The 25,556-nt window shown below is 40.7% G+C and overlaps 1 protein-coding gene across 1 annotated transcript; it reads left to right on the top strand.

Annotated features, from left to right (window-relative positions):
- Positions 1-40: 40 nt before the first annotated feature.
- Positions 41-25,513, top strand: VPS35 (VPS35 retromer complex component). The gene is made up of 17 exons (XM_055818590.1): positions 41-114; positions 6,828-6,926; positions 8,404-8,500; positions 9,312-9,435; positions 10,878-11,060; positions 11,386-11,599; positions 12,380-12,463; positions 12,923-13,032; positions 16,032-16,128; positions 16,212-16,360; positions 16,879-17,086; positions 17,615-17,770; positions 20,625-20,747; positions 21,689-21,868; positions 23,051-23,290; positions 23,425-23,568; positions 24,606-25,513. The coding sequence occupies exons 1-17, from the start codon at positions 112-114 to the stop codon at positions 24,783-24,785; spliced, it is 2,391 nt and encodes a 796-aa protein (XP_055674565.1). The 5' UTR covers positions 41-111; the 3' UTR covers positions 24,786-25,513.
- The last annotated feature ends 43 nt before the right edge of the window (positions 25,514-25,556 follow it).

Here is a 25,556-nt window from a genome sequence, read left to right as displayed (position 1 = left end):
GGACCAATGGGAAAGGGGCAGGGCGGGGCGGCGCGGGCGGTGCAGTCACATGACGGTGCGCGGCGCTGCGGGGCGTTGCTGGCGGGGGCGGCTTGTGGCGGCGGCGCGATCATGGTGAGGGGCCGGGGCGGCGGGGGGCCGGGGCTCGGGGGCCGGGCCGCGGCGGGAGGCTGGCGGGCGCTGCGGCCCCTGGGAGCCGGCGTCGCCGCTGCCCTGTGTGCGGGTGGGAGGGGTCCGGCCCGCGGCCGCCGGTGGCCCAGGGGCAGGCCCGGCCTCGCTGGGCCTGGGGGCTGCCGCTCCAAGCTCCGTCAGCGACTGCGCTCGGGCGGGGACGGGCCTGGCCGCGCGGGGGGGGCCGGAGCCGGGCCTGGGGGCCGCCGCTCGGCCCGGGCGGGGCTGAGGTGAGGGCCGGGCCCGTTGTGCCCGCGGTAACGGTTCGTGCTGCGGTCAGCGCCGCGGCGGCCGGGCGCTGCGAGTCGCCGCTGTGCCGGGTTGGGCCGAGGCGGGTGTCTCTGTTGGGGGGCAGCTGCAGCACCGGCCGCCGCAGTGGAGGCGCGTTGTGTCGCTGCCCCTGTCACAGATCTGGTTTCTGGCGCTTCTGGCGCCGTGCGTGTGTGGTGGTGTTGCCCGCGTTGCAGCCCGCCGTTCGGTCGTTCCTGACCCCCCGGGGCTGCTGTGCCAGGCTTCCCTCGCGGGCCTCCCCTACCTGCAGGCGAGGTGGGGTTGTGTTGGTGGGCCCAGCCCCAGGGAGCTGTTTGGGAGCAAATGTTGGTGTTTGCTAGAGAGGCAAACCTGAAATTGCGGCGTGGAAATAGCTCTTCTTCAGAAAAGCTTTTGCGTTTTCAATAAAAATAAGGGGATGCTCAAGTTTCCTAGTAAAATTGGAAAGTCTGTTTAGCGCGTCTTGTGTGCTATTCAATAAAATTATAAGCAGCCTAAGTGTGGAGTAGAAACTACTAACTATCTAGGCAGTGAGGCAAAGCCTGAGTGCTTTATAAAGCGGGGACTGCACAGTTCTTAGGCTTTTGGGACAGACTGTCTTTTTAAAGCTGTATGTCTCTTGGTACCAGTTTGATGCTATAACCTCTGGAGGTGTGTGAGAGGGCTGAACCTGTGAAGTTACTTGAAAGAAGACAAGAAAACATTTGATTGGGTGATGAGAGAAGCTGAATCTACATCAATAGCAGTCTGTGTCCCCATGTAAATACTTCGTGGTAGTCTTCAGCTGGAGAATGACACAACTTTCCTCTGCCTGTTGCTTCCCAGGGAACTGGCCTGAGACTTGTCTGGTTTCGTGTCCTCCTTTAAAGAATAGCTGATAACCAGGTGATTCAGAAAAAATAAATGTATAGCTGTTAAACGTGGGGGTAATCCACTCTACCAAATTAGGTTCCACTGCCATTTCCTTTGGCTGAGCTTGGTTTAAGCTGTGAAGCTGAATGACTTAGTATCTTTAACAGGATTTATTTTGAGAGGGCTCTGGCTGGTCTTGATCATCCCCTGAATAAGAAGTCTGGCCCCTTGATTCTTACTAACGTCTTTTGGCTGCTTGTGGCAGTAAATACCAATGTAAACATGTGAAAAATGTTTTTTTCTTTCTGGCTCATCTTTGAGATCCTGTACTGTGAGATGTAATAGAAGTTCTGGAGTTGCCGTCAGTATTTCAGAGTAGTAATTCCTATATAGAGTTAAACGCTTATGCATTTTTTGTTAATTCCAAGCAGTTCAGTGATTTCTACAGCAATGCATTGTGTGCATCCAGGCTTCATCTGTAAGCTGGTGGTTGTCCTGGTCCACTTCTGTAGCTAACCCATCTTCTGTCGTGGGTAACATTCATTTTAAATATCTTGGTGGTGACTGCTTGGCAGGCAGTTCTTATAAAATCCAACCAGGAGGAGGCAGAAAAACCTCCTCGGGTAAATCTCATTCGTTGTGGTACTATACACAAGTATGTGTACACAGGAGGAAAACTCATGTGTGGAAACAGGCTGTAAGCACATCAGCTATCTGAAGAATTCAAGTACTTAATCATTTGGAGATTAGATGAAAATGCACTTCAGAATGGAAGCAAAACCTTTTATTTTGTGTTATTTATACTCGGTGTCCAGCTTAAGATACCTGTGTTGCCAGAATACAGGCTATTTGGTAGGCTGCACAAACTTGCCTAGAGTTCTGCTGTATTTCAATACTACATAATTCTTTCTTTTGAGTACTGCAAGTTACCTGATTTTTTTTTTTTTAAGTGGCATGAGCATCTTAACTAGTCAACACATGGACCCAAAATAATAACTGTCTCCAGGGTGCAGTTAAGTGTCAAGTGCAAAACTAAGTATGAATCTTACGAAGTCTTTCCATGGAGCTGAGTGTTAGAAAGTAAGTAAATCATACACAGTAGGTGTAATGTTCACTTTGCATGTTCAGGAATAGTTGGCATTCTGAGGATAGGCACGGTCCAGAATGTTTGCTGCTGTGATAATACAGTTTTCTAATTGTTATCTGCAGGATAACTTGAATTACCCACTTTGATCAGCCAGGCAGTAGAGTTCTTCTAAGCTAGTTTGGGGTTTAAAAAATTTCTTGTTTTCCCAGGCAACTTACAGTTCACTAACCTTTAGTTAGAAAAAAGAAACAAAACTTGAAACAAACAAAAAAACCACATAAAACCCCTCACCTTACACCAAAAGCCAGCTCTCCTCATCCTGTGCTGAATTCAGCTGCTGTGTCTTGTGACTTCTATAACTTGCATGTGGTAATTTAAGATAGGCCTTTCTTCAAAGCTAGAAAAAGGGTATGGTCTCTTGTACAGAAACTGATAGTGCAGCTCAAAGAGACTGTTCTCTATCCCTTCTCTAGTCACTTGCTTCCTTGTGGCTTCGGAGGAAAAAAGGTTAGGGAATGAGTAAAGCAGAAAGCTTGTGTTCATGTTGACTCTCTTTTTTTTTTTTTAACCAATTGCTGTGTATTTAATGGGGGTCTTAATGGCTTCAAAATTGCTGTAAATTGCTTATGTAGTGTTCATGCAAGATTTTATACCTTATTGTACATGTTGTTGACAAAGCAGCGACATTCTGTGCCTTGATTATGGAGTATTGCTGCTCTTCTCCAATGTCAAAGCATCTTCCATTTCAAAAGCTTACGTTCAGGGTTCTTGTTTGTAGATTGGCATAGGACTTCACAGTGCAGTTGCATTTTTTGGTAAAATAGCACTTGAAAATACCACCTTGTGCAGTTAGGTTCCTAATTTGAAGTGGAAGATACAGAGCATAAACAGCTTTAGTCAATGTTGTTATCTGACAGAAAAACTAGTTTCTGGTTTGGTATGTGCCCTGCTGGCTGTCAGTGGTGGGCTTTTGCTGTTTGGTGTCTCTACTTCAGCTGCTTTTCCCCACAGCTTCCTCATGCAGGTATATGTATCAGGTTATGTGTATCTTGATGTGATCTTATGCATCACTTGATAATAACCAGGTTATATGTAGAAACCTCTATAGTTCTGTAGCTGAAAGTAGCGTGCTTTCTGAAGTAGAAAGAAAATGGTAAGCTGGTAAATATTCAAACTGTGAAAGCTGAAAAGTAAGAAAGAGTTGGAACTTTTTCAGTGGTACTGCTGTTAAGGTGTTTCCTCTTGGTATTGAAGTAAAGCTGCTACAAACATCACCTCAAGCTGCCACCATTGCGTGCTTCTGACACTCAGCAGTAGGTTATCAGCTGTGTGACTGAAATGCTGAGATTGTCTTTTCTTTAGATGTGAAGTACATACCCTTGTAGTAAAGACATCCTTATTTAGATCAATCACCTTCTCAGTCTTCAAATACAAACATATATGAATCTAATTTCTCTTTTAATCTTTAAGAAATACGGAAGGAAAAAAATTAATCTCTTGTGGTAACATGGAAATGCTTCTGTCTATGAATTCAGTTATGTACTTAATACAGCCCCAGTGTTGAATGCAGTGTGGGACCTTGCTACTCAATGTAGAGCAGAAATGGAAATACTACCAATATCTTACGTTGATGCAGATGGGATCTGATGCAAAGCTGACTCTGGCTCATCACAAATGGGAAGGCTAGGTCTGGCAGAGCAAGGCTCTGAAACTCCATTATTTCCCCAACTGTTGCTGAAAGGCAGGGGCTACAGTTGCATGAGAAAGCAGATAGCTTCAATTAGGTATTTCTGATGAGATAACCATTGGTATCATGTAAAGCATAGAAGCTATTATGCTTTAACTGGTGTTTTTCACGCCAAAAGTAAGGGAGCCGATGCACATGCACTCTTGCCAACTATTTCTTGGGGCTCTAGCAAATGTTTCAATCGGCGCTTTAATTTGGTGTCGCTGTCAAAAGGCCTTGTTTTTGTAGCCCTGCGTGCAGTGTTTTATCTGGTTGTAGGGTGAACTAGGTGAATGATAAGCTATCAACCATTTATTAATCAACTGAGCTAGTCTTCTAGTTTATTTGATGCTTTACAGCCTAAGTAGCTTTCTCAGCACTACATGTCCCGTGAACAACTAGGGGTGGAAGAGCAGGACTCGTAACTGTGTAAGTTAATGCCCATTAGGAGAAGGGGGCTTAGGAAGTTGTGGTTGATGTTAACATTACTGCACTGTTTCTAGCTGTGCTTTAATATAGAGAGATTTGGTGTGGTTGGAGCATATGGCATTCAGTTGAGTAGTGTTGTATCTTCTCTAAAGCACTACTGTGGGTTCAGGGAACTGCAGTGTGTGACAAATGTTCTGGCATAAACATAATTCAGCAAGTCTGTTACATGATGTTTTGATATTGATTGTTGCATACTAGTCCCAGCACTGTCATTTTCATTTTCTAGAAAGTCTGATCTGTAATGGAGTAAATAAAGCTTAGCAATTACAGTGAAGTTTTGCTGGCAGAACATACTAGCTTCACAGTTGGAGGTTTTCTAAGAGTGTAGAGTTATTGAATTGCCTGGAAAGTAGGATTTTCTAGCCATAGATTCCACTTTCACCTTTTGCTTAAATTGCTTTTTGGAAGACCTGCACTTTATGAGATTAATTATAGAGAGCACTTTCTAAGAGGTCCAGTTATTTATTAGTTGTGCATGGTTTGAAGGCACCAAGTTACTGAAGTGTTGGTTGGAAGGAACCTTTATCTCATAGAATCATGCTTGTATCAGGATTATCACCAGTGTTAGATCAGATCAGCCTTAGTTTTTTCTAGCTGGGTAATTGAAAACCTTTAAGAGCAGAGTTTCACTGCATGTGTGGGTGTTATCAGGTCATTGTCTGTTCTCTGTATGTGGAAAAGGGTAGTGGGGAGATACTGTCTGTGACTCTTACTAGGGGGATTCCAATTGCAGAACAAGAACCCAGTTAAATATGGAAGAACATGGGTGTGCTAAGGCTGCAATACTCCAGAACCATTAAGTTGCTGTTAAACTAAAACATCTCAATGTGGATGAAAAGATCACAAATTTTAATCTCGGTCCTCAAAAGATACTTGTGGAGACCCGAAGCATGGGGTGTGTGGGAGAAGTTGGTACTGAAGATACTGTTTTCAAGAACACTAGACGGATGTAATTCATGGCCTGCTAGCTTGTAACAGATTTAGTTAAAAAGAGGAGACCAGGAACCTTCTGAACACAGCAGATGAGGGGAACAGGTATAAATAGTTAAAAGAATTTACTGAGGCTGCAGGCTCAGAGAACCTGCTGTACCAATTACCGAGTACATGGTATTTGTTAAGACTGGAGAAGATGTAACTGGGATGCAATATCAGTGCTTTCATCCCTGTCGATTATTTCAGAAGCCATCTGAAAACAAACTGCAGGATTGGGAGAGGCTGGGAAGCTCTAAGTTGATGCTGAAGACTGGGACCTAAACTATTGGTGGGTGGTGGTGTTTCCTTGTAACATGTTAGGAGGAAGGCTGGCTGCAGGTTGGGAGAACGTTTGGGGTTCTGATCCAAGTAAATTTGGACTAATTGGTAAACAAGTAAATTAGGTTATCCTAAAGATGCTCATAGAAATTAATCCCGTTGATCTGGTGTAGAGGGCAGGGAGCAGCTGGAGTAGGAAGAGGACTATTATAGCTTGTTTGAGGGGAAATCTAAGGTAGTAAGCAATGGATTTTATTATTATTACAAGAAAATGCAATATGATCCTTGCAAAGGTAAAAGATGTTGAAGGCCTGGAATGTGCCTCTTCCAGGAGAAGTTTAGAAGGTCACTGGGACAAGTAGGGGGCTTGAAGAGTTGTTGCTTCTCTGCAGTTTTCTATTGCCTTCTGCCAGTCAGTTCCCCCTTCTGGAAAGCACGATCTGTACTTTATCCTTTGCTTATCTGAAACTTGTTCTTAAGAGTTGTGTGGCTCATATAGCAGTTAATTGAGAACTTGTGAGTACAGGAAAGCACCTGTACAGTTGCAGTGCATGTGTGGTCTGGGCATTGCTTTGAAGCTCTGTGGAAAGAAGTAACAATGCTTCCACTCATTGTCGTGATTTCTTTGCATTCTCTTGAAGCTTTTTCTTGCCAGATACTTGCAGTGGATTCTTGGCCTCTAAATGTTAGAAGGGAGAAGTTGACCTTGTTGTGTCCCCATGGCTTTGCACTCCAAGAAGCAATGGTGCTCACAGGCTGCGCATAACTTATCTCTTCCCTGCCCTCAGGTTTTTGCAGAGTACTGGGAGCTTTCTCCCTTACATACACAGCTATTTCTGACAACTCGTGTGTGGTCACACTGCAGTGTCGCTTTCACTGATGTTCTAAACTACAGTAACCCAGTGTGAATAAAGTTATAACCAGCTTCATAAAAACAATTGTTCTGTTTTTGTTGTTAGTTGTGTTTTTTTTTTCTTCCAGCCAACAACACAGCAATCTCCTCAGGATGAACAGGAAAAACTCCTGGATGAAGCCATTCAGGCTGTGAAGGTGCAGTCTTTCCAGATGAAGAGATGCCTGGTAAGAATGTGACTTGAAAATGCAATGAAGCTCCTTGTCTGCTAGGAGTAAAATAGTAAATCAATACTAATCTCTAGTGCTGTGAGGAAAATTAACCCTTTCTGCATCCTTCTGCCAGAGGCTTTGCAAATAAATGAGGCAGCTACTCGGAGAGGGTTGAGCCTTGAGTATTCTTTGAATGCGTTTTCTTAGTTTTGCTCCAGTATTTGACAAGATAAATTATAAAGATGCATCTTTATGATTTGTGCTTGCACTTAAGTAACCTAAACTGGGAATAACCTGCTATGGTATCAGAAGGTTATTGTTCAAATTCATTTTATATGGAACTATATGATGAGAAGCTATTCTTGTTTGTGTTCGCCATACTGGTATTTTTTCTGTATAGGCTTTTCTTGGCATGAACCACAGACCATGAGACTAATAATGTAAAGTTACCTGCTACATAAGATAAATTTTGGAGTGATTAACTGTAGACTGATGCATGAATTCTTTTGTGACTGGGAAACACCACTGGCTAGGGTTGTGCTGAGATCTTTATCTTGAAATTGTAGTTGATACAGGCAGGCTTTGTCACCACACCTAGCTTTCTTGAGTTTGAGAAGCCTCTGTTTATTTGGAGAAGCTGCTGAAAGTTGCAATGAAAACTTAAATGTTCCCATATATTTTCATGTGGTTGGCCAAGCTAACTTTGCCATCAAATTACGGTAGCAAGAAAGGTAACACCTTTTCCAGTTTCTACTCTGTGGAGTGCTTTTGAAGTCTTTGAAGTAGCTGCAGCTGAGCTTTTCACTGCTATCTGTGACTGAGTGTCAATATACTAAGTGGATCACACTAGCAATCCCTTCTGTTCTCCCCCCAAAACTTAATGCTGCTGCTTATAATGGGTTGAACAAGTATGTATAGGTGGTAGATTAGAAGTTTGTCTTGTATCTTGTGATGCCAGGTGATTATATGCATCAGAAGTGTAGGTTATATGCAGCCTAACAAACCATGGCTTTCAATAAGGTATTCTTGGGTGAGAAGTAGGGGAAGAGGAATCGAATTCTAACAGTGGTCTGCTGGCAGTGCAGATTCGCTGTCTACTAGAGGTTTCTTCATGAGATATGAACAAAACAACATACTATATTGACAGAGGGAGTCTGTTCTCTTTTGCTTGCTGGATAGAATCTGAGTGTTGGGTGGGAATTTATGCATAAGCAAAATTTCCTTTTAGTTTTTTCTACCATTAGTATTATAATTTATTACTGTAGTTCTGTCTTCGGGTAAGTCTCCTTACCACACTCAGGTATAATGTTCCACTTAATAAGGATGGGCAAGTACAAGCTAGATACTAAATAACTTGACTTAATTAGAATTATTGCTTTCCTGATGTTAATCCCTGTGTGCTTTTTTAAAAAGCTGAAAGTGTAGCTTTCTAAAATACTGCAGCTGCCTAGTACTATTTCTGACTGACTACTCTTTCTTTCTTCCTCTAAAGGACAAAAACAAGCTCATGGATGCTCTGAAACATGCTTCCAACATGCTTGGTGAGCTGAGGACTTCTATGTTATCTCCAAAGAGCTATTATGAGCTCTGTATCCTTTGAAGAGGAAATGAATAGTTGAAATGCTGAATTTGGAACGAAGTGTTCATCTGCTTTTGGTACAATGGCATCTCGTTGGCCTCAGATATTTATTAGCATTTTTTTCCTTAGTATTCAGTTACCTGGATATATTGTAGAGAGCACACATTTCTTTGCTCGCTGTGGAAGTTTGTCTTTCCCCTTTAGTGCAAAGCAGGTCTTTAATGTCTTTCATATCCTCCTTTAGGAGGTTTCAGGAGTCTAGTTCTATGAAAATACCAGCTATGTAAAACAACTCTGCTTGCAGTATGGTACCCCAAACATCTGTAAAACCAACTCATATTTTGCTGGTATAAACAAATAAGATAATTATTGGTATAAGATGATAATGATCTTAGCTTCTGACCATAAGTTAGTGCCTTGATGTATTTACTTGTGCATAAGGTGGTATCTGAAGGAGAGCCTTTTTGTCAGACGTGGGAATAGTATGAATATATTCAAATACTACTTTCTGCATGTGTGGATGATATTTTTCTGTGAACACAGTATGCCTTTGCTTTAGATACTCTGTTCAATCACATTAATTTGCTATCTATTTTGATTTAGGTTTTTTTTTTCCCCTCTAATATGCTAAAAATGACAATTGTAGTCTTGGGGTTAATTTTGCACATGTATCCCGATAGTGATTGTTGTTTCAGAAGTACTACCTGCTTGGGCATGATTGTATTTGGTACAGCATCTTTCCTCCATGATGTGAATGAGCACATTACTAAGTAAATCTGTTGCAGACTTTCAAACTTAAAATCCTTAACTATGAGGAAAAGACATGGCAATTTCTGATGAACTACACTACTTGGAAGTCTACCTGACAGATGAATTTGCCAAAGGAAGGAAAGTGGCAGACCTTTATGAGCTAGTACAGTATGCTGGAAATATTATTCCAAGACTGTAAGTGTGTATATGTTAGTGTATATGTTTTTGGTTTGTTGTGGTGGTTTTTTTTAAACTGTGTGGTCAGGCTCTGGGTTCAGGTAACGATTGACTCTGCATTCTTGCTTCACAGCAAGAAATCAGTTTGCAATGGTGAGTAGTATTTCTGTGTGTCTTAAGAGTGAATTGCTACAGGACTTCTGAGGTTTAGGCCAGGGGTGCAGCTGCAGAAGGTCAGTTCTCCCTGCCAGCGTATTGATTTTGCACGTGACCAAGATGGAAGCACTTTCATCTTGGAATAAATTTAAGAGCTGGTCAGTGGAAAATTAACAAGTACCACATTCTGATCAGTGATACTGACTACACATTTATTAACTTTTTCTATTTTCTGTTAATGAACTTGTGTCTAAGGATCTGAGTCTTGGATCGTCACAGTAGGTACTTCATAACTGTCTGTCTCTTTGGAGAGTAAGAAGTGTGAGAAGGAAGCTGAAAATGTCTGTAATTCTTAAAAGCTTTGTGTTTCTGAATATGTTGTTTTGGCTATGTGTTAGTGTGCTAGAGATGGTATGGGAAGACTTATCTTTAGATATGTGACCATTGGGCTGGAGTAGATCTCCTAGATATTCAGACTTCAGACTCAGATTTTCCTTGATACTTTTTAATTCCTGACTTTTGTGCCAGGAAGAGGCTTTGGAGACACCAGGCTGCATCCTCATGCAGTTTCTGGAGTCTGGGTAATGACTACCACAATATCTTCCCCCTTTGCGTGACCACTTGAGTTGTCTTCCTGCCTGCTTGGTGTAGCCCCTATTTTTGCCTGGTGGATGCTTCTGGTGCTTTCATGGAGGTTCTGCACACATCCGCGTGTGAGGCAGAGAAATGTGCAGAGAGGGTTGAAGCCTCTAAACCAAGTATGTGAAGGTTCTGAGCATTGTTTTTTTTCTCTTAAGCTGAAGGGGAGTCTGCATATACTGGAGCGCCAGTCCTTTGCATCTTGCGTATTCCTTCTACCTGTTGCTTAATATAGAGATGCTGAAGGAATGAGTACATACTTGGGGATTTCCAAAGAGCGTAACACCTATCCTGCTAGACTACAGTGTGTAAGAGGCTTAACTGCTTCATCATAGCAGGTTACTTATCTATATGTGCCAGAGCTGTTTTCCAGCTTATTGGAGTGCTGGAAGTATTGATGCTGCTCTGAGAGCATTCAGGATTCCATGCATGCTAAGCGTTTACACGTTCAATGTATAAAGCATTGTAATGAGGTCAAGTGGCTGTTCAGACATGCTGTGCTCTGTTGCAGAGGAGAATAGGAGTTGAAAACTGACTAAATATCCAGAATTATCCAGACCCAGAATGCTTTGGTAATACTGCCAGGATGGAAGAAAGGAACTGTTCCCTATTAAGTGTGATATTGTTACTTTACAATTTATTGTTTGATTCTGTGCCTTTTGCAGGTATCTCCTGATAACAGTAGGTGTTGTCTATGTCAAGTCATTTCCACAGTCCAGGAAAGATATTTTGAAAGACCTGGTGGAGATGTGTCGTGGTGTACAGCATCCTCTTAGAGGCCTCTTTCTTAGAAACTATCTCCTGCAGTGTACGAGGAATATCTTACCAGATGAAGGCGAGCAAGCAGAGTAAGAAAGATGGGCTGTAACTTTACAAAAATTACTGGGTTTTTTTCTGTATGGACCTAATGAAAATTTTCTGTATGACTTCAGGCTTGAGAAAAGTAGATACTTTAGAGCACTATGAACTTGACAGATATTTTGTCCATTAAGAGTTCCTTTCCAGACTAAGGTTTCTCACAAGTGAGGATATGCACCTTTCTTATGAACCTAGATATCCTACCACATGCTTCCTGACCCTCCCACCTTCTTAAAAATTGGATATTCACCAATGGATGGAAGAATGAATACCTCTAACAAGCTTTTCCTGTTTCTAACCTGTTCTCAATTGCAGTGAAGAGACTACTGGGGACATCAGTGATTCAATGGATTTTGTGCTGCTGAACTTTGCTGAGATGAACAAGCTTTGGGTGCGAATGCAACACCAGGGCCATAGTCGGGACAGAGAGAAAAGAGAGCGAGAAAGGCAGGAACTGAGAATCCTAGTAGGAACAAACCTGGTTCGCCTCAGTCAGTTGGAAGGTGTTAATGTGGAGCGATACAAGCAGGTGGGATGTCTGGCCATCCTTTCTGACTTCTGTTACTTTTTCGAATGAAACCGGTTTGGACTCCAGATCGGCAGCTTGAAGCATTAACAGCTATGCTAAAAGTTCAGTAATCCAGGTGCTTCTTGAACTCTTCACCTGAGGATAAGTTCTGAATGCTAATGAAACTGTATAATGTGTTGTGAGGCTAAGGATGTGACTCATGCATTTTTCCTATAAGCTTGTTTGTAATTTGACAAGGAATCTTAAAACTCCTTTCCTGAATCCTGTTTTACTTATAAAATAATTAGCTGGTTCAAGGAATATGTATGCATACAGCATATACGTACACATGATAGACTTTAAAAGTTAAATGAAGCTATGCTTCCCAAAGCATTCAAGAGAACTGTTATTGTATGAAATGATAGTCAAGTAAATATATTACTTAGAAGTCTGTTCCCTTGTAAGTTCTACCATATAGCTGCTGGAAACAACTTGAGTGGTACTGCTGAGACACTCAATAGTGTTATGTGCCAGCAAAGGTAGTAGCACTGATTTACTAAACCCAAACTTGGAGGTCATATAGTGTACAAAAAGGTCAGATGCTGGAGACCAGTAGATTTTTTTTTTTTCTGAAGGATGGAACTGCTGAAAATTGGGGCTTTTTATCAGAAAGCCTTTATGTAAAGAATAAGCTGCAATATGTTAGAAATATTGCTCTGCTTGGATTAAATGCATATGTGTGAATATAAACTTAGTAATTGTAAAATCACTGCAAGACTTTTTTTTTTTTTCCTAATCTAGATCGTTCTGCCTGGAATATTGGAGCAAGTTGTAAACTGCAGAGATGCTTTAGCTCAGGAGTATCTCATGGAGTGCATCATACAGGTGAGCTGCTTAAATTCAGTTGCAGTGATGGGACACGGGTACTTACTCCTATAATTTTTATCACATTCATGCTACTTTCAGCTCTTCCTTATGAACTGGAAAGCTTCCTGGGACTCTGACATAGTGGCTTGTCCCATATTTTTTTACTGGATGGGCAGAGTGGAGATTAATCCATGTTGTGTTCCTTCTGTGGCAGAAGTTTGTAAGCATCTGAGCAGCGGTGCTTGCAGTATGAATTGTAATAGGTAGCTGGGCCCTCAAGTTACTCATTTGTCTTGCATCTCTTGCTTCGTGCATTTACCCAGTCAGGGTCAGCTTGGGGAACCCTAAAGCATTTGTAGGCCAGACCCTGTTTACTATGTGGCTGTCTGCTTTAGAATTACTTTGTTGCATTTTACTGCTGTGTAACAATGGGCAAATTCAGTTTATAACTTGATGACTATTGATCTAAAACTTCAGGTTTTCCCAGATGAATTTCACCTCCAAACCCTGAACCCATTTCTCAGAGCCTGTGCTGAGCTGCACCAAAATGTGAATGTGAAAAATATAATTATTGCTTTAATTGACAGGTGAGTGACCAAGGGGGTGGAAATTGGCTCAAAATTAAGTTTTGTGTTGTGCACAAGCAGATGATAATTCTTCTACCATTTGAAAGCTTTCCATTTTTGATATCACTTACCTTCACTGTTTCTGCATCTTTATCAGCTTAACTAAGGCTGTGGAGAACATTATTTCCATAGCTTCTGCTCTCTGGACCCTGCTTCTGCAACTTCCAGTGAGACTTGCTTTAAGGACTGATTAAAACTTTTCAACAGATTAAGCCAGGAAACAACCTCTTTAGGATTGATGAATTTTGTGTTTCTGAAATAAAGTGGCAGCAGTGTTCTGCTTTGACCAAAAGCCTTATTACTCAGTTACCTCTTGAAAGCTTGAAGATCCTAATGACTAAATCATTTATCAAGGGTGCTGTACCTTGCAGTTTTGATCAGAGAATATAACATAAGCCTGTTCAGGAAAGAGCGAGTAGGAAATGGAACTACCTTCTTAGTTTACTGTTACCTTCCTTGCTGTTCTCCCCAAAGTGTGTTTTTCCTGTGGAGGGACTGCTTGCATTGAAGTCAGATATGGGAGAGAAAACATAACTCACATAGGTTGGAAGAAATCTTTTAAGATCAAACTGAATTTTTGATTTGTATCCTGAAAGGAAACAACGCAGATTATCAATGAGGACTTGTACTTCATTACTGCAGAAAGAAAGTACACTTCCATGTTTTTCTGGAACCTCGAAAAAGCCTTGTCCTTGCATTTGCACACAAACATACGTACTGCTGTATATCTGGTCTGTATACCAATGTCTGTGCTTCAGTTACCGTAGGGATCTTTAGTCCCACTGGCATTTGGCAGTGAGTAGACTTGTGACTTGGTTTCTTTATCTTCTGTAATGCCTGGAGGTGGAGCATGTATGTCAGGCACGATTGGTGTAACTTAAGGTCTTGAATTTTTTACTTAACAAATACTTAGATTTTTTTCAAGGTTGTGTCAGATCTGTTCGTTCAGGACTTTGGTCTTATTGTATTATTGCAGTAATTTGTGCATTTGGCAGGGAAGCAGCTCTGCCTTCATCCAGAGAAGTTCCCAGGAATTCATTGGTTTCCTCCACTGTGCGGTGGCTGTTTTGTTCATAATTTTATTTGCTTTAAAAAAATGCACAAAAGCCACAAAACCCCCAAATCGCAAGAAACATTGCTTTAATAATCTAATTTTTAAACTGTCTATCTTGAGACTCCTTTCAGCAAAGATCGCAGGATCTTTTGCTAGGTTCTTATGTTAGTGTGTAGCAATGCAATTCTTGCAAGAAGGCTTTCCTCAGGTAGTTTTTGCTGTCATGTCTACTGAGATGGCTTAAACAGCTTTGGTAGTGCCTCCACAGTAAGCTTGCTATTCTTACTGTTACAAACAACAGCAAGCAACTGACGAGCAGTGAACCTGCCGTCCTCCTAGTCTTACTGCTGCTGTGTTTTGTTGGGCCACTAACGGTGTCTTCCAGAGCCTTCTCATTGAGCTGTCGGACAAGGGTAGAATGGTGGTGGTGTGATGATTATCTTTGTAGTATGGCAACTTGTGCTTTTGGCTGTAACGTTGCTGCAAGTGTTGGAGGATATGAGCGGATCTGTTCATGGGATCCCTGCATGTAGGGAAGGTGTTGCTCTTGTGTTTGGATGGGGGTTGTTAGGAACAATTGTTACGCCTTTCAGGATTGTGAAGGCAAGATGTGAATCTGCCCCATACAGGTAGTGCCTGTTGGCATTTCTCATCTTTATTTCAGCTGGCATGGGATAATTGAACATCAGTGACTACTGAGGAAGCTTGTGAAGCTTTAGTCCCTATTCCCATGGCGGTTTCCTGTTAAAGGAATCTTTCTGCAAATAGCCTTGCTGCTTTGGGATCTCTTCTTGCCTTACTAAAGCATTCACAGCTTTTAATTATGCTGCCATCTGCCTGCAACTTGATCATACTTTGTAGCATGCTGGCCTTACCCTCTGAGCTTTTGCCAAGAAGAGCTGCCTTGTCCCTTTGAGAAAAGGCAGAGATTGTTCCTTACTTTAGAAAGTCTGCTTGGTACCACCCTCATGAAGTGTAAGAGTAGTTCAGTGTCTGTTTTTCCTGGCGGTGAAGGTTTTTGGCACCTCAGCCTTTTCCTACCTGTCTTTTTGTTTCAGACCCAAAGTTCATTTAGAATCAAAGTTTAGAGACCTGTAAGAAGTAACTTAAAAAATTTTAGTTGGATACCTCTTTCTAAATATTTTTGTTGGCCTTTCTATAATTCAAAATAGAATAATCCTTTAATGATTAGAAAGCGAAGATAGCAATGCTTAGCTTTATAAGGGGATCGCTGGCCTTCTTATAGCAATCTTCTCATCTTGTATCTGATTCCTGCAGAAGTGGTGGTTGGCATGACTTTCTCCTGTTACCGATAGAGATAGCTCTACAATGTCTTTTGGCTGCTTGCTGGATAGCAGTCTCTTGCTTTTTTTTCCAAAAAAAGTTTTCTTGTTCATTTCAAATTTACTTTATGTTTCGCTATTTGCAAACAGTTCAAGTCCCAAACCTGTTGGTCTGTCTTTGGAGACAAAACATAGTTAAGTCAGTGTATTTCTTCTGTTTTTTCTCTGGAGACTGTCTTGCAGAGAATGCTGCTGGATATCAGACTTCAGTAATATCCTGCATCCTTTCCGTGATACTTGCTTTTCCTTCAGCCTACTCTGTCTCCTCCTCTGCTGGAAAGAACAGAACACTTGCTGCTAGCTGAAGAACATGGATTATGAAATGTCCTTTCTTGCTCTTTCTTCATCTTGCCATCTCTGTCAGTACTCTTTTCCAGGACTGATGTTTGCCAGACTCAGTTGCTTTTAAGGCTTCTGACTTCTGTTAATTTCCTTTTTGCTTGTAATAGAGCTTGCAAATAAACCTAAAGGACTTGCTTCTTCTGACAGTATCTCTTTCTGGCCTGTATCTGAGGAGGTGAAAAAATGTGCTGACGAAGCTGCTTCCCTTTATCTGTTACTAGGTTAGCTTTATTTGCACATCGTGAAGATGGACCTGGTATCCCCGCAGATATCAAACTGTTTGACATCTTTTCACAGCAGGTTGCTACTGTTATACAGGTATGCTGCGTATTCTTGCATGCGGTTTTGTGTTTTTTCTGAAGTTATGTGCTTTATCAACTTAGTGCTGTCTCAAATTGCAGTCTCGCCAGGACATGCCCTCAGAGGATGTGGTATCTTTGCAAGTTTCTCTCATTAACTTGGCTATGAAATGCTACCCGGACCGTGTTGACTATGTTGATAAGGTGTTGGAGACGACTGTGGAAATATTCAATAAACTTAATCTGGAACAGTAAGTCTCTTGCATTCTCTGTAGTGTGGCAATTCACACTCTAAAATCTTGACTTTGCTATCTTGCCAAATGTGAAATACCTGAGATATGTGCTTTGGATCTGTAAGATTACTGCTTTTGGGCCAAGCTACAGAGGATTGTGATAAACTACTGACTAACCAGGACTTGCTCACCTGTGCATAAATCCTACTGTGCGGCTGTACAGCTACACAATGTATATGCCAAGCTGTGTGTAGTCATTATCTATTAATCTCTTACAGCACTTTAGAGTTCTTTTGCTGCATTTGCAGCCGCAGTCTCTGCTTCTGCTATCAGCAACTTAAAACATGCATTTTTTCACTGTACGTCCTGAAGAGCAAGATATGACTTGTTTTGATGCTTTATTTTCTTTCTCCCTAGCAGCAAGTTGCTTAGATGTTGTGGTATTACATCAGAACTGGTATTGAGGCAGGCTTTAAATCTTATCTACATGTGTGAACTATTAATTAATTGTGGTTTTTGCATATATTTTCTTTTAGTATTGCAACAAGCAGTGCTGTTTCAAAGGAGCTGACTAGACTTTTGAAAATCCCCGTTGATACTTACAACAATATCCTGACAGTCCTGAAACTAAAACATTTTCACCCACTCTTTGAATACTTTGATTATGAGTCCAGGAAGAGCATGAGTTGTTACGTGCTTAGCAATGTACTGGATTATAACACAGAAATTGTGTCCCAAGAACAGGTATGACATAAGTTAACTTGAAATTCTAGGTATTTAAACTACTGTTTGAAGATTTGAAAACACATACTAAGTGACTTCATGCAGGGCATGCTTTGTTTCCTAACCTGCATGCCCCCATCTCTCCATCTTAATAGCAGAGGCTTTATCCCATCCCCCTTGATAATTCTTCCATCTGCATTCTTAAATACCTTGTCTTTGCACATCTTGCCTAACCTCATCCTAGAGACTTCTTCTTTTAGGTTTGAACAAAGAACCTGAATCCCCTTAAAGCTAGGCCTGTTACCTGTAGAAGGCTGGAATAGTACTTTCAGAATTTGAGTTTCTCTGTACTGCTCTGCTGTTCTACCTCTGCTAAGAGGACCCTTCTTCAGCAAGTAAGGCTAATACGTCCTAAAAGCATCACTAGCTAATAGACTTCCCTAGTGCTTTGTCAGCACTATGAATGGCTGTAAAGATGTTCCCAGTAGCTGTCAACTTATGCTTATAGGCTACTCAAGTTTTAAACAGAGCTTATATTGCCTTTAACAGGTTGATGCTATCATGAATTTGGTATCTACGCTGATCCAGGATCAACCGGATCAGCCTGCTGAAGATCCTGACCCTGAGGACTTTGCTGATGAGCAGAGTCTTGTGGGAAGATTTATTCATCTCTTGCGTTCTGATGACCCTGACCAACAGTATCTGGTATGGCTTCTGAATGCTTGTACTCTCTGAACTGTGCGTTTTTGTTTTGTTTACTGTACAAGACTTCAGTGTAGCTGGGAGCATCCCTGCTAAGGCACTACAAACTGGGTAGAAAACATTGTGTGTGACACTTTTAAAAGTAGTTTGAAATGTAGTTTATTTGGAAGAAAAGCGGGTGAGGACTTAAAAGCTTTTGTGGACTTTTTTGTCTGGTGAGGTGGCAGTTTGGATGCAACTATAATAGATTGTGTTAATTCTTAATTAACTCTGACACATAACCATCTATCTAAAAAACAGCAAGCAAAACTTAGAGCACTATGCTATTTGCATTCTCTTGGTGTCAAAATACAGAAAAAAGCTTAGAAAAAACAGCTAATGGGTTTGTCCTCAGGGATTTTAATTAGTGGAATTATATGGTCTTTATATAGAATGTAATATACTGCTGCTTAGTGGTTACAAATGTTTTTCCTCTCTGCTTGGTCTGTCCTTAATAGCAGATTTGATATGGCCTTGAAATTTACACATGACGTAATAGCGTAATAATAAATTAAATAAAAAATTAATAAAAATACTTCATAAAAATGTAATAATTTGAGTTGATCCATCAAAGCTTTATGTAGCGCTCTGTTAATCTGCTATTTCTGGCTTTGGTTTATTTCAAATTTAAATGGGCTTCCTATGTTGAGAAGTATGTGTTGGGGCAGAGGGACAGGGGTATTCTGTCTATGCAAAATCCATTGGAGAAGCTGGCAGATGTGCTGAAGTTGGATGCTGTTACAGATGGCAGCAGCTAGTTAGCTGTAGTCGGAGCTTAGGCCTGAGTAGGGACTCCTGTGAGTTTACAGTTAAGTGTGCCTGAAATACAATTGGCTGACTGTTTTAAAAGTTGCAACAAGATCTTACTGTGTAAACAGTGAGACCAACATAACCCAGTCGAAGCTATACATAACATTGCTGTCGTTCTTTTAGCCTGGGTTTAAAATACTGTATAAAAATTTCTTGCTTGAACTGTAGAGCTTTGCTGCAACTTCCGCAATGGGGAGAAGCATAGCTTTAACACCTGTATGCGGGTTGGAGATGGTTGTGTTTTGGGACCTGCCCTTCACTGACTGCGTTATTTCTGAATACTGCTGGAGTACGGCAGGAAGGTCAACCAGGTCCTCATTCATTGTAAGAGCTATATGGGTTGATTATAGCTAGCAAGTACCATATTCATATAGGAGAAGCCAAGATTTATTTTTTCCTAGTGGAGAGCAAAGCTTCTCTCAAAGGGATGCTTGCCCTAAGGTAGTTGATATTTTCTTTGGTTTGGCTTTTACCCCAAAGGACTTTGCATAGCTATTTTTGCAAAGCTTCTGAACATCTGGCTGTTGTCTTTCTTGTCTACCAATGCTTAGCTTTAATCAGGTTGACCACCTTTAAATGCTGTCATGGGATTTGTCAAATTACCTTGCGGATAGAATTCTGTTAGGCTGCTTAACACCTTTTAGTAAAAATACCTAATGGCATTCTTGATCAGCATCACAAATGCTTGTATCAAATTTTCCTACATTACTGGTAGGAAAAAAAGTGAGACGATGGGATTTTCACAGTTCTTTCACAGTATCTCACTTTAAATTATGCATTCTGTATGGAAGAGATCTGAAAAGCAAATTCAAACACCTTATCACATTACAAGTGGAAGTGGCTAATACAGTGTATAATGTGTGATGACAGATTTCTATTTATTCAGGTTACTTTACGTGAATTCTACATGTAATCTAAAAATGTGTATGGGGTTGGACACTGAGCTTCATTTCTAGTTCTTGTTTCAAAGCAGTAATGAGACTGCTGTGACCAGCAAGCAAGGTAATACCTGTGGTACCTAGCCATCTTTGTTTTGACACTTAACGCAAAACAAAAAAACCCCACTTATTAACTCTGAGCTCTAGTAGAAATCTTCTGACATTTGGTTTCAGAAGTTTTAGTGTAAAATACAGCATGTCCGAGTTTTGTCCCCTTTGAAAGGCAGTCAGGTTATTATAAACCACAAATACAATGTGGTTGCTTGGAACAGATCGATTAATTTATTTTCTGATACCTGGAGTTCTTGCTATTCCCGCCAATTCTGGTTAGGAGAATATATGAGTAATATCAATAGACAAAAGTAATCCCAGAATAAGGGGAAGGGGAGAAGCTAACAGTATAAACAAGCAGAACTCTAGTCCCTCTTCACAGGTTTAAGAACAAGGGTGATAGGCAGAAAAGGTATCAGATTAATGTTGTGTTTGCAGCTTGTGCTCAAAACTGAGAAAGGCAATAAAAAGCTGTCATTGATGAGCATGATGCAAAACTAAAACTGGGGGGAAAGGGCAAAAGTTACAGGTGTAGCTACCAGAATGTGGCACTACAGTCCTTCTTGCAGAGCATGAGAAACCTTATTGATTTACGAGTTCGGTTTCATAAAACTTGGTTTCTTTTTTTTAATTTCTTACAGGCTACTGTAAGAAAGAAATAGTCCTATTTTGTAACTTCTGTTAGAGCTGAGGACAGAATGTATCCAGTATCATTATTAAATGCAAGCTCAGGCAACTTCCATCTCGCTGCTCAATCCAGAATGCATCTGCAGTTAATACAGTATGAGTGTTGCCTAGCACTTATTAAGCAGCTGTAGGAGAGGTTGGGGCAGACACCATATAAAAAGCTACAGAGGGACTGCACAAATTTAATTCAACTAAAGCAACTTGTTTGTAGTCTCTTCAGAATGCTGTAATTCATCTGATGCTCCTGTTCCATAGAGCACAGATTTAAGTTATAGGTGCAAATAACACACCTCTTGCAAGAATTATCTAAGCTTACAGTGCTTCTATTTCAGATCCTAAACACAGCCCGGAAACACTTTGGTGCAGGTGGGAACCAACGTATTCGTTTTACACTGCCACCATTGGTTTTTGCTGCATACCAGCTTGCTTTTCGCTACAAAGAGAACTCCAAAGTGGTAGGTTGACCTCTAGGTAACTCTTGTATAGTATACTTGCTTCTTTTTGACTTGCTTGAAAGCGCATTTGTCTGGCTACAGTGTGCTAAAACTTGATAAAGAATGCTAGGTGGTGGTTTGGGTTTTTTTTTGCTCGAGGCAATTTTTACTTGAGGTGTGAATGTTTTCTAATTTAAGGAATATCTTTATCTATTGACATTAAATTACTTCAGCACTTAAGGAATGGTGAGGCAGAAACTGGTTAGTTGTGTTTATTCATGAAGGTGACTGTGTTTTTACATGGAGACTAGAGAACTATGAAGATGGAAGTGAGGGCATGAAACTGATTTAAATCTGGATATTAAAATTCATCAATTTCTCAATTTGTAGCTATACTGTTTCTAAAAGCAAGTGCTGCTTTTTAGGTTAACTTTACACAGTAGTTGCAAAAGCGCACACTAAACAATCGCTGATCCTCCTTGGCCCTTCAGTGCTTTCTGATTGATATAGTTAGATTAAATATGTATTTTCTCATGTTGTGGGGAAATAAGTTAAAATGCTGTTTGCTAAAATACTCCTCAAAACGAACGTTTTAAATTTCTCTTCCACTTCTGATTAATGCTCCAGACTGAACAGAATTTTTCTCCACTTAGCTAATTAGGCTTTTGCTCAGTTACGTTCTAAGCATAGCTGTAGTAACTGCAATTCAGTGTAGACTTCCAAAGAAGGCTTCTATGAGCTGGATGGAAAAATGGGACTGACTTTTGGTAAATTGAAGAAATACTTTGTGGAGACCCACTGAGGTCAACACAGTACCTCACTACTAGTTCAGTAAATAAGTGCCTGGAGTGGCGTGCAGGAGACAACAGACTGCAGCACTTAACAGATCTTATTACAGTTTAGATTCCCTTTTCCTTATAGCAGTGATCTTGTTCAAGCTTTGACTTGTTTCACTTCTCTAGGATGACAAATGGGAAAAGAAGTGCCAGAAGATCTTCTCGTTTGCTCATCAGACCATCAGTGCTTTGATCAAAGCAGAACTGGCAGAGCTGCCTCTCCGTCTCTTCCTACAAGGAGCGCTGGCTGCAGGAGAGATTGGCTTTGAGAACCATGAAACTGTGGCCTACGAATTCATGTCCCAGGTGAGTGTCCAACTATTACAGTCATTGTCCTGTGCTATCTTGAGTTTGGCTTGGGTAGGTTTCCTGAACACTGAACCGTCCAGTGTGATTAAAACATCTGAAATAATTGACAGCTAATGCTACTAGGTAGAAACTCCTCATCTTCATTCTTGCTTCCCAGGCTGCTGTGGAATTCAGCCCCATTGCTACTGATTTGAGTACTCAGTCTGACAACATGTGGTATGTTGCAATGCTGCCTCCTACTCGCATAGTTGGCTCACTGGAGGAGTGTAGCTTTCTCAACATAAAATGCTTCTTCACTGCTTCTGAGACTGTCTCCCAGCTCCTGTTATGTAGCTGGTATTACCCTGACTGCAAGAACTCTTTGGAAGTTCTTTAAAACTTGCAGTGTTCACTACTGCCGTGCTGGGCTTTGCTAATTAAAATTGTTGTGTTGAAATCTATCATAAACTATTCTGAAAATCCACGTAAACCTGTTACTTGGTCTTAAGCCTTACTTTTTGCAAAAGCCTTCCCATTTTCCTCCTCAGATAAAAGAACCAGTGTATTTAATGTTACCCACATTGTAAGTTTTGTCCTAATATTTCTTCTAATACTGCTATTAATGCATGTTCTTAAACTGAGTCACTGATAACCTTAGCCCTTCCTCACTGTCTTGTATCAGCTGCCATTGTAGCACAATTCTGAATGTGAGAGCACCATGACAGTTACAAACCTTCTATTAGAGAGACAGTTCAAGATTTTGTCTTGTGTTCTCTCAAGGCTCTGCATCTGTGTGCTCTTGGTACCTACCCTGTGTCACTGACCTACTGCTCAACTTCTGCTCTACTGTTCTGTGTGTTTTAAAGAGCTAAATCCTCTTCAGGGACTATTTCTACTACTAAAGTTCTGTATTTGAACAGATGTGTGAAATGAAGAAAAACTAAGTCTTCAGATTATATGTAGGATCACATGTCTTTACTGTGACCACTTAAGTAAGAAGTATTTCTTGCAAGACTTATTTCCAGTATGTGGACTTAACTTGATTTTGGCGCTCCCAGTAAAAGATAGTTTTTCCTGCCTGAAGCTTTTAACAAATGTAAAACTGGACACTTTCCTGCCATGTCACTAGCAAGTGTGATTTGTAGGGTTTTTTCTGATGTGTTCTAAAGCAGTGATAGCCATGCTTTCTCCCTTGACTAGGCCTTCTCTCTATATGAAGATGAAATCAGTGATTCAAAAGCACAGCTGGCTGCAATCACCTTGATAATTGGGACGTTCGAGAGGATGAAGTGCTTCAGTGAAGAGAACCACGAGCCGTTAAGGACTCAGTGTGCACTAGCAGCTTCTAAGCTCCTTAAGAAGCCAGACCAATGCCGGGCTGTGAGCACTTGCGCCCATCTGTTTTGGTCTGGCAGAAATACTGACAAGAATGGAGAGGAGGTAAGAATAAAGTGGCAGCAGTGTAACACGTCCTGCCTTTCTTCTGCCTTACTCCTAAAGTAGGTATATCACTTAGTGATGCAGATTCAGTTGGAATGTGTTTTAATGTGTAACTTTTGGTTTTTTCCTTCTAGCTTCATGGAGGAAAAAGAGTGATGGAGTGCCTAAAGAAGGCTCTGAAGATAGCAAACCAGTGCATGGACCCTTCTCTGCAAGTCCAACTTTTCATAGAAATTCTGAATAGATATATCTATTTTTATGAAAAGGAAAACGAGGCGGTGAGCAGAAGTGCATTCTCTATTGTGTCTTTTTAAAAGAGCATTTCTTTAAGCTGTTCTTACACCCCAAATCATGTCTCTTCAACTTGCTCTGTGGTGTCTGAGAGGCACAAGTTCTAGTAATAGAGTAGTCAATTCTTCATGCGGTAGTAAAACTGTGGATAAAACATCATTCTTCTTACATGGGGGAAACCACTAAATGTTTGCAGTTTATTTATGAACTTAAATATTGAGACTTGGTTACCTGAATTATTTATAACATCAAAACTTACTAGGGCTTAGAATTTTACTACTTCCTCATCTAACTTGAGAGGTACCTAAATTAATATGTACAAAAGGAAAAGAACATTCTTATAGCTGTCTAACGTCACTGCTGAGTGCGCCACAAATAGTTAGTGTAAGCTTTAACTTCAAGAAATAAATCTGGCATCTCATGGACCAGCTGAAATTCTGCCTCTGCAATTTGAGAGTTCCTCATAATTTTCTGTTAGCGGGTAACTAGAAAACTTAGAGAGTTTAGAAAAGCTGCTTGGCCAAGTGGAGATCAGCATCCCATCTGATGTCATCATTTAATCAAGAGCAGATGTTAACGAATACAGTGTAGTCCTGAGAGAATGTCTGAAGATATTTTAGGGATTTGCTGACTTTCCAACAACTGAACTGGCTTTATGCTATAGTAGTGCCCTAGTATAGGAGATGCTGTATCTGATGGAGATGAAAATAAAACTTAGAATTTCAAAGCACTTTGCAAATGTAAAAATAGTCTCTGAACACCACCAATGCAGTGGTGGTCTGCATTGCATTCTGGGCTGTGTTCTGTGTAGTGCTGGACTTAACACCACAAGCAGCAGTTCTTTCCTATGTAATGACATGGTCACTAAGAGTAACTTTAAATCTCATACTACCATCCTGACTGACTTCGCAATTTCTAAGAACTGTCCAAATACCAATAGTTTAGAGACAAGTCTGTTAAAACTAACGTCAATGCACTTACATACAGGTCTTGCTGATGACTTCCGTTTTATGTTCTCCTGTAGGTGACAATTCAGGTTTTGAATCAACTTATACAGAAGATCAGAGAAGATCTCCCAAACCTTGAGTCTACTGAAGAAACAGAACAAATTAACAAACACTTTCACAACACACTGGAGCACTTGCGTCTGAGGAGGGAATCACCAGAATCTGAGGGGCCAATTTATGAAGGTCTTGTTCTTTAGGAAGATACACACTGTACTTATTTCTTTTCATTTACATACCGTACGTTTGGGGTTTTTTTAAGATAGATTCTTAGGTTGTGCCTTTCAGAAATGTCAAGTTAAGTTAACATTTATGTGTTCAGTCTGGCACTTCAAACACTTGTGTTGAGTACTCTAACAAATTTGAAAGGTTGGACCAGCAACTACAGGTTTCATCAGTTAGCATGGCTGAAACTTTCTTTGAAATCCATGTGACATGGTAGGGCTCTTCTGGTTCTGATTTCTCTTCTGTCTGTTCACTGTTGCTTCTGTAGCACTAGAATTCTAAACTGGCAGTGACTGTCATCTGAAACTGTGTCTGATCCTTACAGAGCATCAGATTTTTGGGAATATTGTACGTCAGATTCTGCTTGTGCTTTTCTTTTAATGCAAGTTAAGACTAAGTGTAATATTTTTCCCTAAAAACTAGAATATATTAATGCATGTTTGGAGAGTTTTAAAGTACCATGTTCAAAAACAGAAGTTATATTTTGCATATTAAGGCTCTGTGACATTCAGTGAGGGCCAGTACTGTGCACAGGGCATATTTATCAAGATAATTTTGTTCCAAATAGTATAAAAATAGAGAAATTGCAATCTATATAGATATGTATAACCTTCATTACTGTAAATTTAGGGGAAAATGCATTACACAAGTTTATTCAGTATCATGATTTTGCACCAGTGAAACAATAAAGTTGCTATTAACATCTGTTGTTTCATGTCTCTTCAGAGCCCATTGTGAACCCAATG

The sequence above is a fragment of the Falco peregrinus genome, chromosome 14, assembly GCF_023634155.1.
Source record: "Falco peregrinus isolate bFalPer1 chromosome 14, bFalPer1.pri, whole genome shotgun sequence".
NCBI classification, from domain to species: Eukaryota; Metazoa; Chordata; class Aves; order Falconiformes; family Falconidae; genus Falco; species Falco peregrinus.
Note: the sequence above shows the minus strand (reverse complement) of the source record. Positions and strands in the feature narration are given on the sequence as shown.